This window comes from Panicum virgatum, chromosome 3K (assembly GCF_016808335.1).
Source record: "Panicum virgatum strain AP13 chromosome 3K, P.virgatum_v5, whole genome shotgun sequence".
Taxonomy (NCBI): domain Eukaryota; kingdom Viridiplantae; phylum Streptophyta; class Magnoliopsida; order Poales; family Poaceae; genus Panicum; species Panicum virgatum.
The window spans coordinates 30,352,224-30,362,783 of NC_053138.1; the positions used below are offsets into that span (position 1 = coordinate 30,352,224).

The 10,560-nt window shown below is 46.7% G+C and overlaps 2 protein-coding genes across 5 annotated transcripts; both read left to right on the forward strand.

The window, feature by feature from the left end:
• The first annotated feature begins 2,678 nt into the window (after window positions 1-2,678).
• On the forward strand, window positions 2,679-8,917 carry LOC120698907 (vesicle-associated protein 2-1-like). Of its 4 annotated transcripts, none has more exons than XM_039982682.1 (8): window positions 2,679-2,845; window positions 5,795-5,865; window positions 6,054-6,135; window positions 6,336-6,451; window positions 6,540-7,043; window positions 7,234-7,296; window positions 7,406-7,483; window positions 8,372-8,917. In XM_039982682.1, exons 1-8 carry the CDS (start codon window positions 2,791-2,793, stop codon window positions 8,486-8,488), a joined length of 1,086 nt encoding a protein of 361 aa, XP_039838616.1. In that variant the 5' UTR covers window positions 2,679-2,790; the 3' UTR covers window positions 8,489-8,917. The 4 variants fall into 4 exon arrangements, with proteins under 4 accessions (XP_039838616.1, XP_039838614.1, XP_039838617.1 ...); XM_039982680.1 differs by having other exon boundaries at window positions 2,688-2,845; window positions 7,231-7,296; XM_039982683.1 differs by lacking the exon at window positions 7,234-7,296 and having other exon boundaries at window positions 2,688-2,845.
• Window positions 8,918-9,377: 460 nt separating this feature from the next.
• On the forward strand, window positions 9,378-10,560 carry LOC120701402 (cytochrome c1-like). Its single transcript, XM_039985463.1, has 2 exons — window positions 9,378-10,084; window positions 10,221-10,560. The coding sequence occupies exons 1-2, from the start codon at window positions 9,445-9,447 to the stop codon at window positions 10,400-10,402; spliced, it is 822 nt and encodes a 273-aa protein (XP_039841397.1). The 5' UTR covers window positions 9,378-9,444; the 3' UTR covers window positions 10,403-10,560.

The following is a 10,560-nucleotide window of genomic DNA, read 5'->3' on the forward strand; positions in this document are numbered from 1 at the left end:
TCCTGCTGCTTCAAATTCTCGCACGCCTGCGTCTTGCAGCTTGCTGATCCATTCCTGATCGGCTGGACGTGCACGCGTTCAAGTTAAACTTGAAGCCGTACTTGCTACAAGTCAAGGCTTAATGTATTTCTAATTTCTTTAATTCTTTTGTTTCAATTGATGTGTGGTGAATGGATCAATTGATCTTTTATGCATCAATTGATCTAAACCTTTATTATTTCAAGATCCAAGCCATGTCTTTTGCAAATCAATCTAGAGAATATGACTCAGATTCTCGAAAAGGTAAAAAAAAAAGCAAAGAATATGACTCAATCTCGTAGAGCTATGGATCAGCACAGTGAAGCTTTTCTAAACTGAAGGTAGTGAAGTCTTATTTGTGTTCTACTTCTACAATGACACAAGAAAATAGAAATGATAGCACTTAAGAGTGACATGTTGTAAAAGATTGATTATGAGTTTATCATTGAAATTTTCATTTCGAGAATCACGAAAAGAATGATGTTATTCAAGTAAAAAAATTGCAACTAAGATTAAATAGGTATAACTTTTGATGTTTTCCGTTGCAATTTAATATATCATATTGCATTTATTATTTTCCTATTCTATTTTGCTAGTCAATTAGGGCCCACTTTATACTTTGGTACAGGCCCCGTTTGTACCGGGATGGCCTTGAGACTTTTAGCCATACTTCTTGAGGGGAGTAATTTGAATTTTTCCTTAAGAAGATAGACTTGGTACGAGCACATGGCCAAGATACACGGCCACCTTCTCGCAACCTCGCAGCAGCCGGGAGCTACAAAATGCGCGCGAGGGGACTGGCCTTACGACAACAGGAGGTGGGAGTAGGGATTGGACTGTTGGCCTGGGTCATATACTCGTATTAGAGGTGTCGTTAGGCTGAGTTTTGGCTGAGAAAATAAAGAAATAGATTCAAAATAACATAGGGGGGGGGGCGCGGGTACATCACTGTTGGGTACAAGTTAGCCTCTGTGTCCTGGGTCATGTACAAGTGATTTTTGAAGAAAAAAGTTAGATATTCCTAGGAATATCCAAGCATCAACGTAGCTCCGCACATGGATGGAAGATTCTATATTCTTCTGTGATCCCACATAATAATTGGTATAATAATATAAAATCAAGCTGAAGTAAGTTGATATGAATGAGTGGACTCGGATTATAAGATTCAATCAAACCAATAAACCTATCAAAACCAAAAATTGTAAAGCGTTGTTAAGATAAGGTAGCTTCGTTTATGACCCTACTACTAGTATCCTACGATCTGATATCCGATCGTCACATCCTTGCGCCCTTCCCCGACAAAACCTTGCCCCGATTCGGGCTGGGCATTCGGTTCTAACCGAACCGATCGGTTCGGTTCTTCGGTTCCTGCACAAATTCGGTTCTCAGAAAATAGGGACCGATCGGTTCTTTTCAGAAGTGGGAACCGAGAAAATTCGGTTTCGGTTCTTTCGGTTCGGTTCCAGTTATAACCGAATTAACCGAGTCACCTCAACATGGGCTCACGAAATCAAAAAAAAAAAACAGTCCTCAGACGACCAGAGCCGCCGTTCGCCTCCTCGCCCGTTGCTGGCGCCACCACCAGTCCACCACCGCCCTCGTGCAAGCGCGGGCCGCCGCCCGCCGGAGTGGCCGCCGGGGTGACCGCCGCCGCCCTCACCCAGCCTGCTGGATCCGCGCGCGGCGCGCGGAGACCGCTGTTGTCATCGATGCGCCGTCTTCGTCGATTCGTGGCCGCACACCGTCAATCCACCGCCCTCACGCCCTTCCGCGGCTGCGCGCCGTCGATCCGCCCCGGCCGCGCGCCGAGGATCCGCCGCCGCCACGCCCTCCCGCGGGACACGGCCGCGCGCCGAGCCGCCGAGGATCCACCACCGCCGCGCCTTCTCGTGGCCGCGCGCTACCGCCGTCGCTCCGCTGGGGCCTGGGGTGGCCGCCGCAGCCACGCACGCGCGGATCCGCGCCCTTGCCGGGGTGGCCGACGGCGGGGGGCCGTCGCCGCCGCCGCGCACGCGCTAGCCGGCGGAGTGGCCGTCGCCGTCGCTGCGCACACGCTGCCACCGCTGCCCTCACCATGTCTGGATCTCGAGCGCCGGGGGAGGAGGGAGCGCTGTGCCGCCGGGGAGAGATGGGAGCTAGGACTGGGGCCGCGCGTCGCCGCCATCATGCTGCCTCCGCGGCCATGCTCTGCCGCCGCCGTCTAGCTAGTGCCTCTGCGGCCTCGCGCGCGCCGGGAGTTGGACAGCGGCGAGCGGTCGTGCGCTGGCCGGCGGTGAGAGCTGGCGAGCTGCCGAGAGCTTGAGGGCGCGGAGGGGGCAGGGGGCCAGGGGCAGCGGGGTGGATAGGGGAAGGGCGCAGGCGGCGCGATGGGGGAATGGGGGGGGGCGCTTGGACTCTGGGAGGGGGAGGAAGGTGCGTGGGTGACTGCTAGGGTGGGCTTACATGGGCCGGTCTTCTATTGGGCATACACTTAATGAGCTGCAATATATTAGTTTGGTTCTTTTTCGGTTAACCGGCTTGGGAACCGAACCGAACCGAGAACTTCGGTTCCTGATTCTCAGGAACCGAAATGGAACCGAAATTCTCGGTTTTGATTCGGTTCGGCTTCTGTTCTCGGTTTTTTAGGATCGGTCCTCGCTTCTCGGTTTTTCTTGCCCAGGACTACATGCGCCCGCCCGCCCGCAGTCCCCGTCCGCCCCCGCCGAGGCCCGAGCTGCGACGTCTCCCCGTTCGCCCGCTACCGCTCGCGCGGCCGGGCCGGCGGCGGCCGCGATGGGCAGCGAGGACGTGCTCGTCGAGATCCACCCCTGCGAGCTCCGCTTCCTCTGTACGTGCCCCCCCCCCCTCTTCTCGCCTCCCCCTGATCCCTCCTCTCCGCTCCGCTCCGCTCCAGCCCAATGGGGGATCGAGTTCGGTCGCCATGATCCGTCCCTGGGCTGATCCGCCTGACGCATTGGCCTCTCCGATCGCAGGCGGGTTGCTGGTGACCTGGCGACTCGTAATTTTTTTTCGTGTCATGCGTCCGCGTGCTGCTGGCTGCTGCTGCTTGGGTCGGATTGGGGTTTTGCGGATGGGTGTTTCACCGGGAGGGTTTAACTGACCATGACGCGGTTGCGATTCGTAGCTTAGATTGTACCAAATTTCTTCACACATTCCGAAGCGATCTGTTGACGCTTGCTCCGAGTTCGCCATCTCACCTCAAGTGTTGCTTTGCTGTTGTTGTACTCTCGCAATTGTGGACCGATTTCTTTTTGGTACAGATTGCTGATTTTGCGGCGTTCAGCTTGTACTTGCGAGTCACGACGTACTGGCATTCTAGGGAAAATATTATATCATTCTACTGTTTTTACTCTCTATTGCGTGAGGTTTGCGGGAACAAATTTAGGGACCAAGCGTGGCGTTCTTAGCCTGATTTGCACTTGCAGTCGGATTTGTCCATTTTCCAGTTTGAAATTTCCTTAGAAGGTCGAGTGCATTCTGGTAGTGGTAGTGCTAATAGAGTAATAGGTGGTTGGGATGTGGATAAATGTTAGATCCTGTGCTGTCAATGGCTCTGAAGTTTGGTATGTGACTGTGAGGATATGGCACATTAGATAAATTGGTTGCAATTGCAATAGTGACATTCTAGATCCCTTCATTGTTCGCTTGCCACTTCAGATGATTAAAGAAATAGTGAATGGACATAGTATGTTGCAGATAGTGCTGACTGCTGAATATGTGTTAGATGTGGTATCCTGCAGGGAGGTGGTGAAACACTACCTGTTTGTTCTATACTTCTATGTGACAAAGGAGACTAAGAGCGACTGAACAAGCATTCCTATTTGTTCTATAGGATGTAGCTTTGGTCTGGGACCTGTGTAAAGATAGGACAGAACTACAGTTTGTTCCTGTAATTATACTACACAAAAGCAGGCTGTGATTGTGTGAGGTTGTGCAAGGCACTTACAACTCAGTAATCATGTAATTTGGCTAAAAAAAATCCTACAGTTGTATTGAATGTGAATGAATTACCTTGTCTTGGAATTTGGAAACAGATTAAAAGGGAACATGCTGGTAATGAAATGGGCACATGGTTGGTAACGGAGTAAAACCAGTCTGTCAAAGGCTTTCATTTGTTTGTAACATGCTAGATGACGTTTTTACTTGAAACTTTGTTATGCGCGGTATACTTTTATTATGTGTAACAATGCAGTACCGATTGTTCATGGTTCATTTTAGTTAAAAATGCATACCCCCTCCTCTCCTCCGGTGAATACATTCAAAATTTAGGGACTTGCTGTGGCCATTAACACTTCATAACATGGTCCCTAGATTGGAGTCTTTTTTTTTAATACAATAATTTGTAAAGTTGCTATTTAAGAGGATGGATCCTTTCTTGTGGTGGTAGTGCTGGTGGTTGGATGTGATATTGGAATAGGTAGTTCAGTTGCTGCGAGTATTTTAGTAGTTCAATGGGCAGGCATGTGACAAACCTACTAGCCACATATGTTAATTTGGTAAATTGGTTACTATGATGTAAGCTCACCAGTTTCTTGTCATGAGAGAAAATAATATCAGAACATGGTGTTGGGGGGCTATACTAGACTGCTGTATTCAGTCACACCCTACTAATAGGGAAATTGGGGCCAGTGGTAGTAATGGGACAAACTAATTTATTTACGGCTTCGTGCCAGATGGGGTGTATTATTGATTGCTTTTGTGCTAGAAGGGGTGTATTAGTGATTGTATATGATCGCAAGATATTCTATGTAAATAATTTATGCATTGATGGGTAAAAAATTGATTAACTTTATTGTTTAATTGAGTTTTTTTTTTGCTGTTCACATATGTAAAGCCTTGGGCCTATTACATCACCCCAAAAAAATCTTTGGTGTTTATGATTCAAGGTGAGAGCTGGAACCCGTTTGGACTTCCGGTCTCACCATTCACTGAAGTGGTTAGGACTAGTAGCTAAAGGCTGGCTATAGTCTTGTATATCAATACACTTGAATGAGCTTAGCTAAAGAAACAACTTATTATGTATTCTGAAACAAGATGAACAGGAAATGTGGAGATTCATATGGCCAGAATTGAGAAATAGAATAACCTGAAACTTTTTAAACTAGAGATCTAGATTCTAGAATAAATACTGGCTATGCACCAAGGCAATATACTAGTAACTAGAGAAACTGAACTAGAAATGAACAAAACATGAGTGAATTTTGTAAGTACTTTTAGTACCTGGGTTACAAAAACCAGCTATGGTTGCCTTCCTTTACCAGTTTTGCTGGTGGGTACTGTTTTTTAGAGTGCTACTGTTAGTACATAGAACAGGTATTTAATTTACTTAGGTTGAAAATAACTACTGTGGCCAACTGTCACAGTGAATTCTTTTGTGACCCTGGTTAGTTCTGCTATTGTGTAGGTCACAGGATTTGGTCAGCCCTTAAGAAATCTTACTGACTTGCAGTTATCCATTTTATGAAGCAATTTATTTAATCAAATAACATCGCATGCTTTTCCACACGATTTAAATAATAGCAAAATTCATATCTAAGATTGCTAAATTAAATGCAGTTGTAGTGAGTATTCTTATGGTTCATAAGCTCTAGTTTTTATTTTTATAGCTGTCTTTGTAATTTTATGTTAACGTGCCATTCTTTCTTTTTATGAATAAATGTTATTCTTCAGATATTAATAAATATTAGCTATGATTTCATTGTCTAAGATCAAAATTTCAAATTGTTCTTGAGTCTACCATCTCCAGAAATTTATCTGATTTTCACTTGTTTATTAGTTGAGGTGAAGAAGCAGAGTTCATGTTGTGTCCATCTTGTGAACAAGTCAGATCAATATGTTGCATTCAAGGTTAGTCTCCAATTTTACGTCATGAATTATGGTTCATGTTTTTGTTCTTTGACGTTTTTTTCTCTCATACTATATATTGTTTGACTTCATGTATTCTTTAGAAGAAACAATTTAAGGCCTAATGTTTCATGCATTAACATTAATTTCATTTCCTCTTTTGATAATTTTGGTGTTTGAATATGTAATAGGTTAAAACAACTTCTCCAAAAAGATATTGTGTTCGACCAAATGTAGGCGTTATACTTCCATTGGCATCATGTGATTTTACAGGTAAATGTTGTCTTTACTGTCTACTATTGAAATTGGAGTTTTGGCATATTCAGAATTGATTGCAATAGAGTATTGTGCAAGCTAGATGGCCTCTTTTCCTAGATGCCAGGGCTCATGGCTGGATTTAGCTTTCGGTGAAGTGAACTTTTCTTCCTTTTTTATGTTATTTTATTTGACTTTGTTGTTTATATAAAATGTAGTTACTATGCAAGCGGTAAAGAATGCTCCACCAGATCTGCAAATAAAAGACAAGTTTCTTGTGCAGACCACAGTTGTTCCGTTTGGTACAGCTGATGAAGACATTGTTCCTGCTTTTGTAAGTACGCAGCAATTTATGCTTGGCTTATGCGATGTTGCTTTGCATCTTTCTCTCTATTTTTAGTTTGACCGAGTCTTCATTGTAGTTTTCCAAAGAATCTGACCGATATATTGAGGAGAAGAAGTTGAAAGTTGTCCTTGTCAGCATGACTAAGCCTCAAGTAGAGCAACACATCAATGGAGTTTCCCATGCCAAGGAAACAGTTGGGGTTCCTGTGACAGAGGAAACACTGGATAATGTGAAAGAAGTGCCTGTTGTGATGAATGAAGTTTCTGATCCCCTGAAAGCAAGATTTTCCCCTTTAAGAGGAAAACCTGCTACTGTCAGTGAAACTCCCGCCCCTGTAAAAGAATACCCTACTGTTCTGCAAGATTTTCTAGTCCCATCAAATCAATCTTCATTTACTTTGTCGGAATCTGCTCCCAATCTGCAAGAAACCTCTTCTACCTCTGTAGAATCTCAATTTGCTTCAACAGAAACAAGTGTGGACTTGAAATCTCCACAATTGGAATATGCTCCTGCTCCAAGTGAAGTTCCATCACTAAGTGATATAGAATCTACCAATACTGATAATATTCATATATCTCATGTAAGGTTCTTTTCAAGTATTGTGCATGTTCTGCTAATTCTGTTTAGCTTATTCCATGTCCATTAGGATAAATTACATTAATATACTTTGTCTTGGTGATAATATTAAATACAGGAACATGGTTAGCAATCAACAGTTCTGATGTACTTCACAGTCTGCTTTTTAACTTTATTTGTTACCCATTTAGCAGGTAACTGAAGATGTCCACACTTTACAAATGAAACTTAACAATCTTGGTGTAAAACTTGAAGAGGTAAGGGACATACAGTGCCAAATATTTGAGTTTGATTGTTTGAGTATTGAATCCCTCAAGAGATCCCTTTTCTCAAATGCTACAATGTTTGGATCATCCTCTTTTGTAGGCGGAAACTTTGATCCTAAATTTGAGGGAAGCGACCAGAGCTACCATCCAAGAGCGGGATAAATTACGGAAAGAGATGGTAAAATTTTATTGCAGTGATGGTATAAACCATCTTGCAGTAACTTTCATATGTGTCCTTGTTCCATTGTTCATGATAACTGAAGATTGAAAGAACAATTATAAGCTCTCCATATACATGTTTGAATTTGGCAAAGGGCTACCATTCTTTTCATCCATATGCCCATTTTAGTCAAGTGCAGTCACCTGGCGCAGAACTCTGTCAAATACATCCATGGCATATAGTACCAAGTCTGCATGCGGTCTACTGGTCTTCCAGCTTACCATAGCTAAATCCCTATCAATGTGATGGGGCGTTTGCCTGTTTCCACCAGAGGAAGTCACATCTTATTCTAACTTATTAACTACCAAAACATGTGGTTCCACTGCTGACATCCTAATATTTGGAATTGTGGTCCCAATTTACAAGCCCAAACAAATGGCTACTCCTGGCATGTTAAGTTGTTAACATCTTGTTTTGTATTGGATGGTGATGGGTAGCATCTGACTAAATTAGCAGACTACAAATCGTAGGGGTTATTGATACTCATATAGGTTGTGCTTGCATTTCTGTTAAATATATATCTTTTTTTTTCTAATTTACAAATTTAAACATTTCTTTTTTCCAAATCCATATTATTAATATTCCAAACTATGCCCCCTTAATTATCCCAAACTATGTATGCTTTTGAAGTTTCAGTGCGATGATTCACGACCATGAGCCCGTAAATGCATATTGAAATTGCTTTTATTGTCCCTTACCATATCCTGTTGGGTCCTGCATATAGTTCGACTATTCGATTATGTAACATGCCACAATAGCTTATCACTTACTAAACACTGTACTGGTTTTGTTACGAAGCATACTTTTTCCTGGATTCATCTCTAACGGTTTGCATCTCTGGAATAGGTGTTCTTGAAAAGGGCAGGGGCTTCACAGGGTCAGTCCAGCACTGGTTTCCCCCTGCTTTTCGTCCTCTATATGGCAGTTGTTGGCATGTGGCTCGGTTACCTTCTGCACCTATGAGAATGGAGTACCAGAGATGAAGCGCCTGGGCCAGGCATTGCTGATGTTTCTTGGAGCGGCCAGTTTCAGAGTTACTAGCGTACTTAATCAGAGACAAACTACCGTCGCATCATGAGTCACAATTACTGGAGCGTATAGAAATAGAACAGCGTAATCTTACTTTGTATAGAACTAGTTTTTGCCTGAAGACTAACCAGGAGATCATATCCTTTGTGTTCTTCGTTCTGAAATAGCACATGCTAGCGGCTCAAGATGATGGTATACACACCCCTTGGTTCTTGTTTTCCTGTAAAAAATTTAGAGAGAGAGAGAGAAAACTACCAGAAGTTTGTGGAACCAGTCAAATAGGCATTTAAGATTTGGTGACGACCTGTTGCTGTTTGTACTACTATAAAATCTTCGGGCTATGATGCTGCTGTGTTAGTACAAGTGCACAACCTTGCCATTGTCTAAACATGTCCTTCCAAAAGCGGATGGCCTGTTGCCGGCCGCTCAAGTTCCCGGGTGGGGCGACGCGCGAAGCCCGCCCACCAAACGACGGGTTAGTCGCTGGCAGCGGCCCCTAAACAAACAGCATTCCGGCCGCCGGCGGCCGGCTCGCCGGCGGACGGAGTATCTGAGGCACAAAAATTTGGGGCGGCACGTCACGCAACGATGCAGTCGATCGATGCGGTGCCTGCCTGCCAACCTCTTCTAGCTTGTCCATCGACCGTGACTCCCCAAACCAACCTGTCGTGCCCACGCCTGAGGGTTGACTTTTCCACGCCGTTGCCCTGCATGCGGGGCACGTCGGCGCGGGCGCTTATAAAAGAGGCCGTCCCACCGCGGCGTCTCTTTGCCTCCGATCCTTCGAGCTCGCCCGGCCCGACGACTCCTCTCCCCCGTCCGTTCCCTCTCCCTCCCTCCCTACCGCTCCTCCTCCGTCTCGCCGGCGTCGCCAGCGCCGCCGGCCGGCCATGGGTTGCGGTGGCTCCAAGGACGCCGTGGCCACCGGCAACACCACCGCCAGCGGCGCCGCAGGCAAGCTCCTCCGGAGGAAGTCCTCTGTCTCCACCGGCCAAGGCCACGCCTCCTCGTCCTCCTCCGGCAACACCGCCGTCGCCGTCAAGGACGTCGTGAAGGAGCCGGCCGCCGGCGCGGCGGGCGTCGTCGAGGCGGCCTCAGCCGGGAAGCCCGCGGCCGCGGCCTCCGACGAGAAGAACGAGAATGACGACGACTCCGTGAGGGAGCGGGCCGCCGGCGAGGCAAAGGCGGCTGACATCGTGGTCATGTCCCTCGAGGATCCCGCCGCCGCTGCGACCGTCGGGGAGAAGAAGGAACCCGAGAAGGATGGTGAGGTGGCCAAGAAGGATGTAGTCGCCGTCGCCGCCGACGTCGCTGCCGCGGCTCCTGCTGTTTCGGCGGCGTCCGAAGCACCCGCGGAGCAAGCCGAGAAGGTGGTGGACGGGGAGCAGCTTCCAGAATCGACCATGGCCGAGGAGACGCCGGCGGAGGCGGCGGCCAAGGTCGAGGAGGAGAAGGCAGAGAAGGCTGGGGAGAGCAAACCCGAAGAGGAGGAGGAGAAGGCGACGTCTCCTGCTCCGACCAAGGAGGATGGTGAGTGAAATCAGATTCTACACATCTAATCTCAATAACAAGCTGTTAATATTATTCGTGATTCTTGCCGATCGATCGGCGATCACAATTCACGAGAATAACCAATTAAACTGATGCCAATTGCTTGTCTTTGCAGAGGAACCATCAGCCGGGAAGCAGAACAACACGGATCCCCTGGAGGCCACACCGGTCGAGGAGCACAAGGCGGAGGAGGCGGCCGTCGTCCCAGAGCCGACGGCGGAGGAGGAGGAGGATAAGAAGAACGCCAGCGACGAACAGACCGCCGCCGCCGCCGCAAGCGAACCGCCGGCCAACTAATATAATGGAGCATCATTGATTAGGAGAGGAGGCGAGGAGACGGCTTGCAACGAGCGCATCATCGATCAAACAAGCAAATTAAACGACATTGTGATGCGTTCGTTGTACGTGGAATCAATACATGGTTGTGGATGCTGATCGATCAATCAATGCATTCT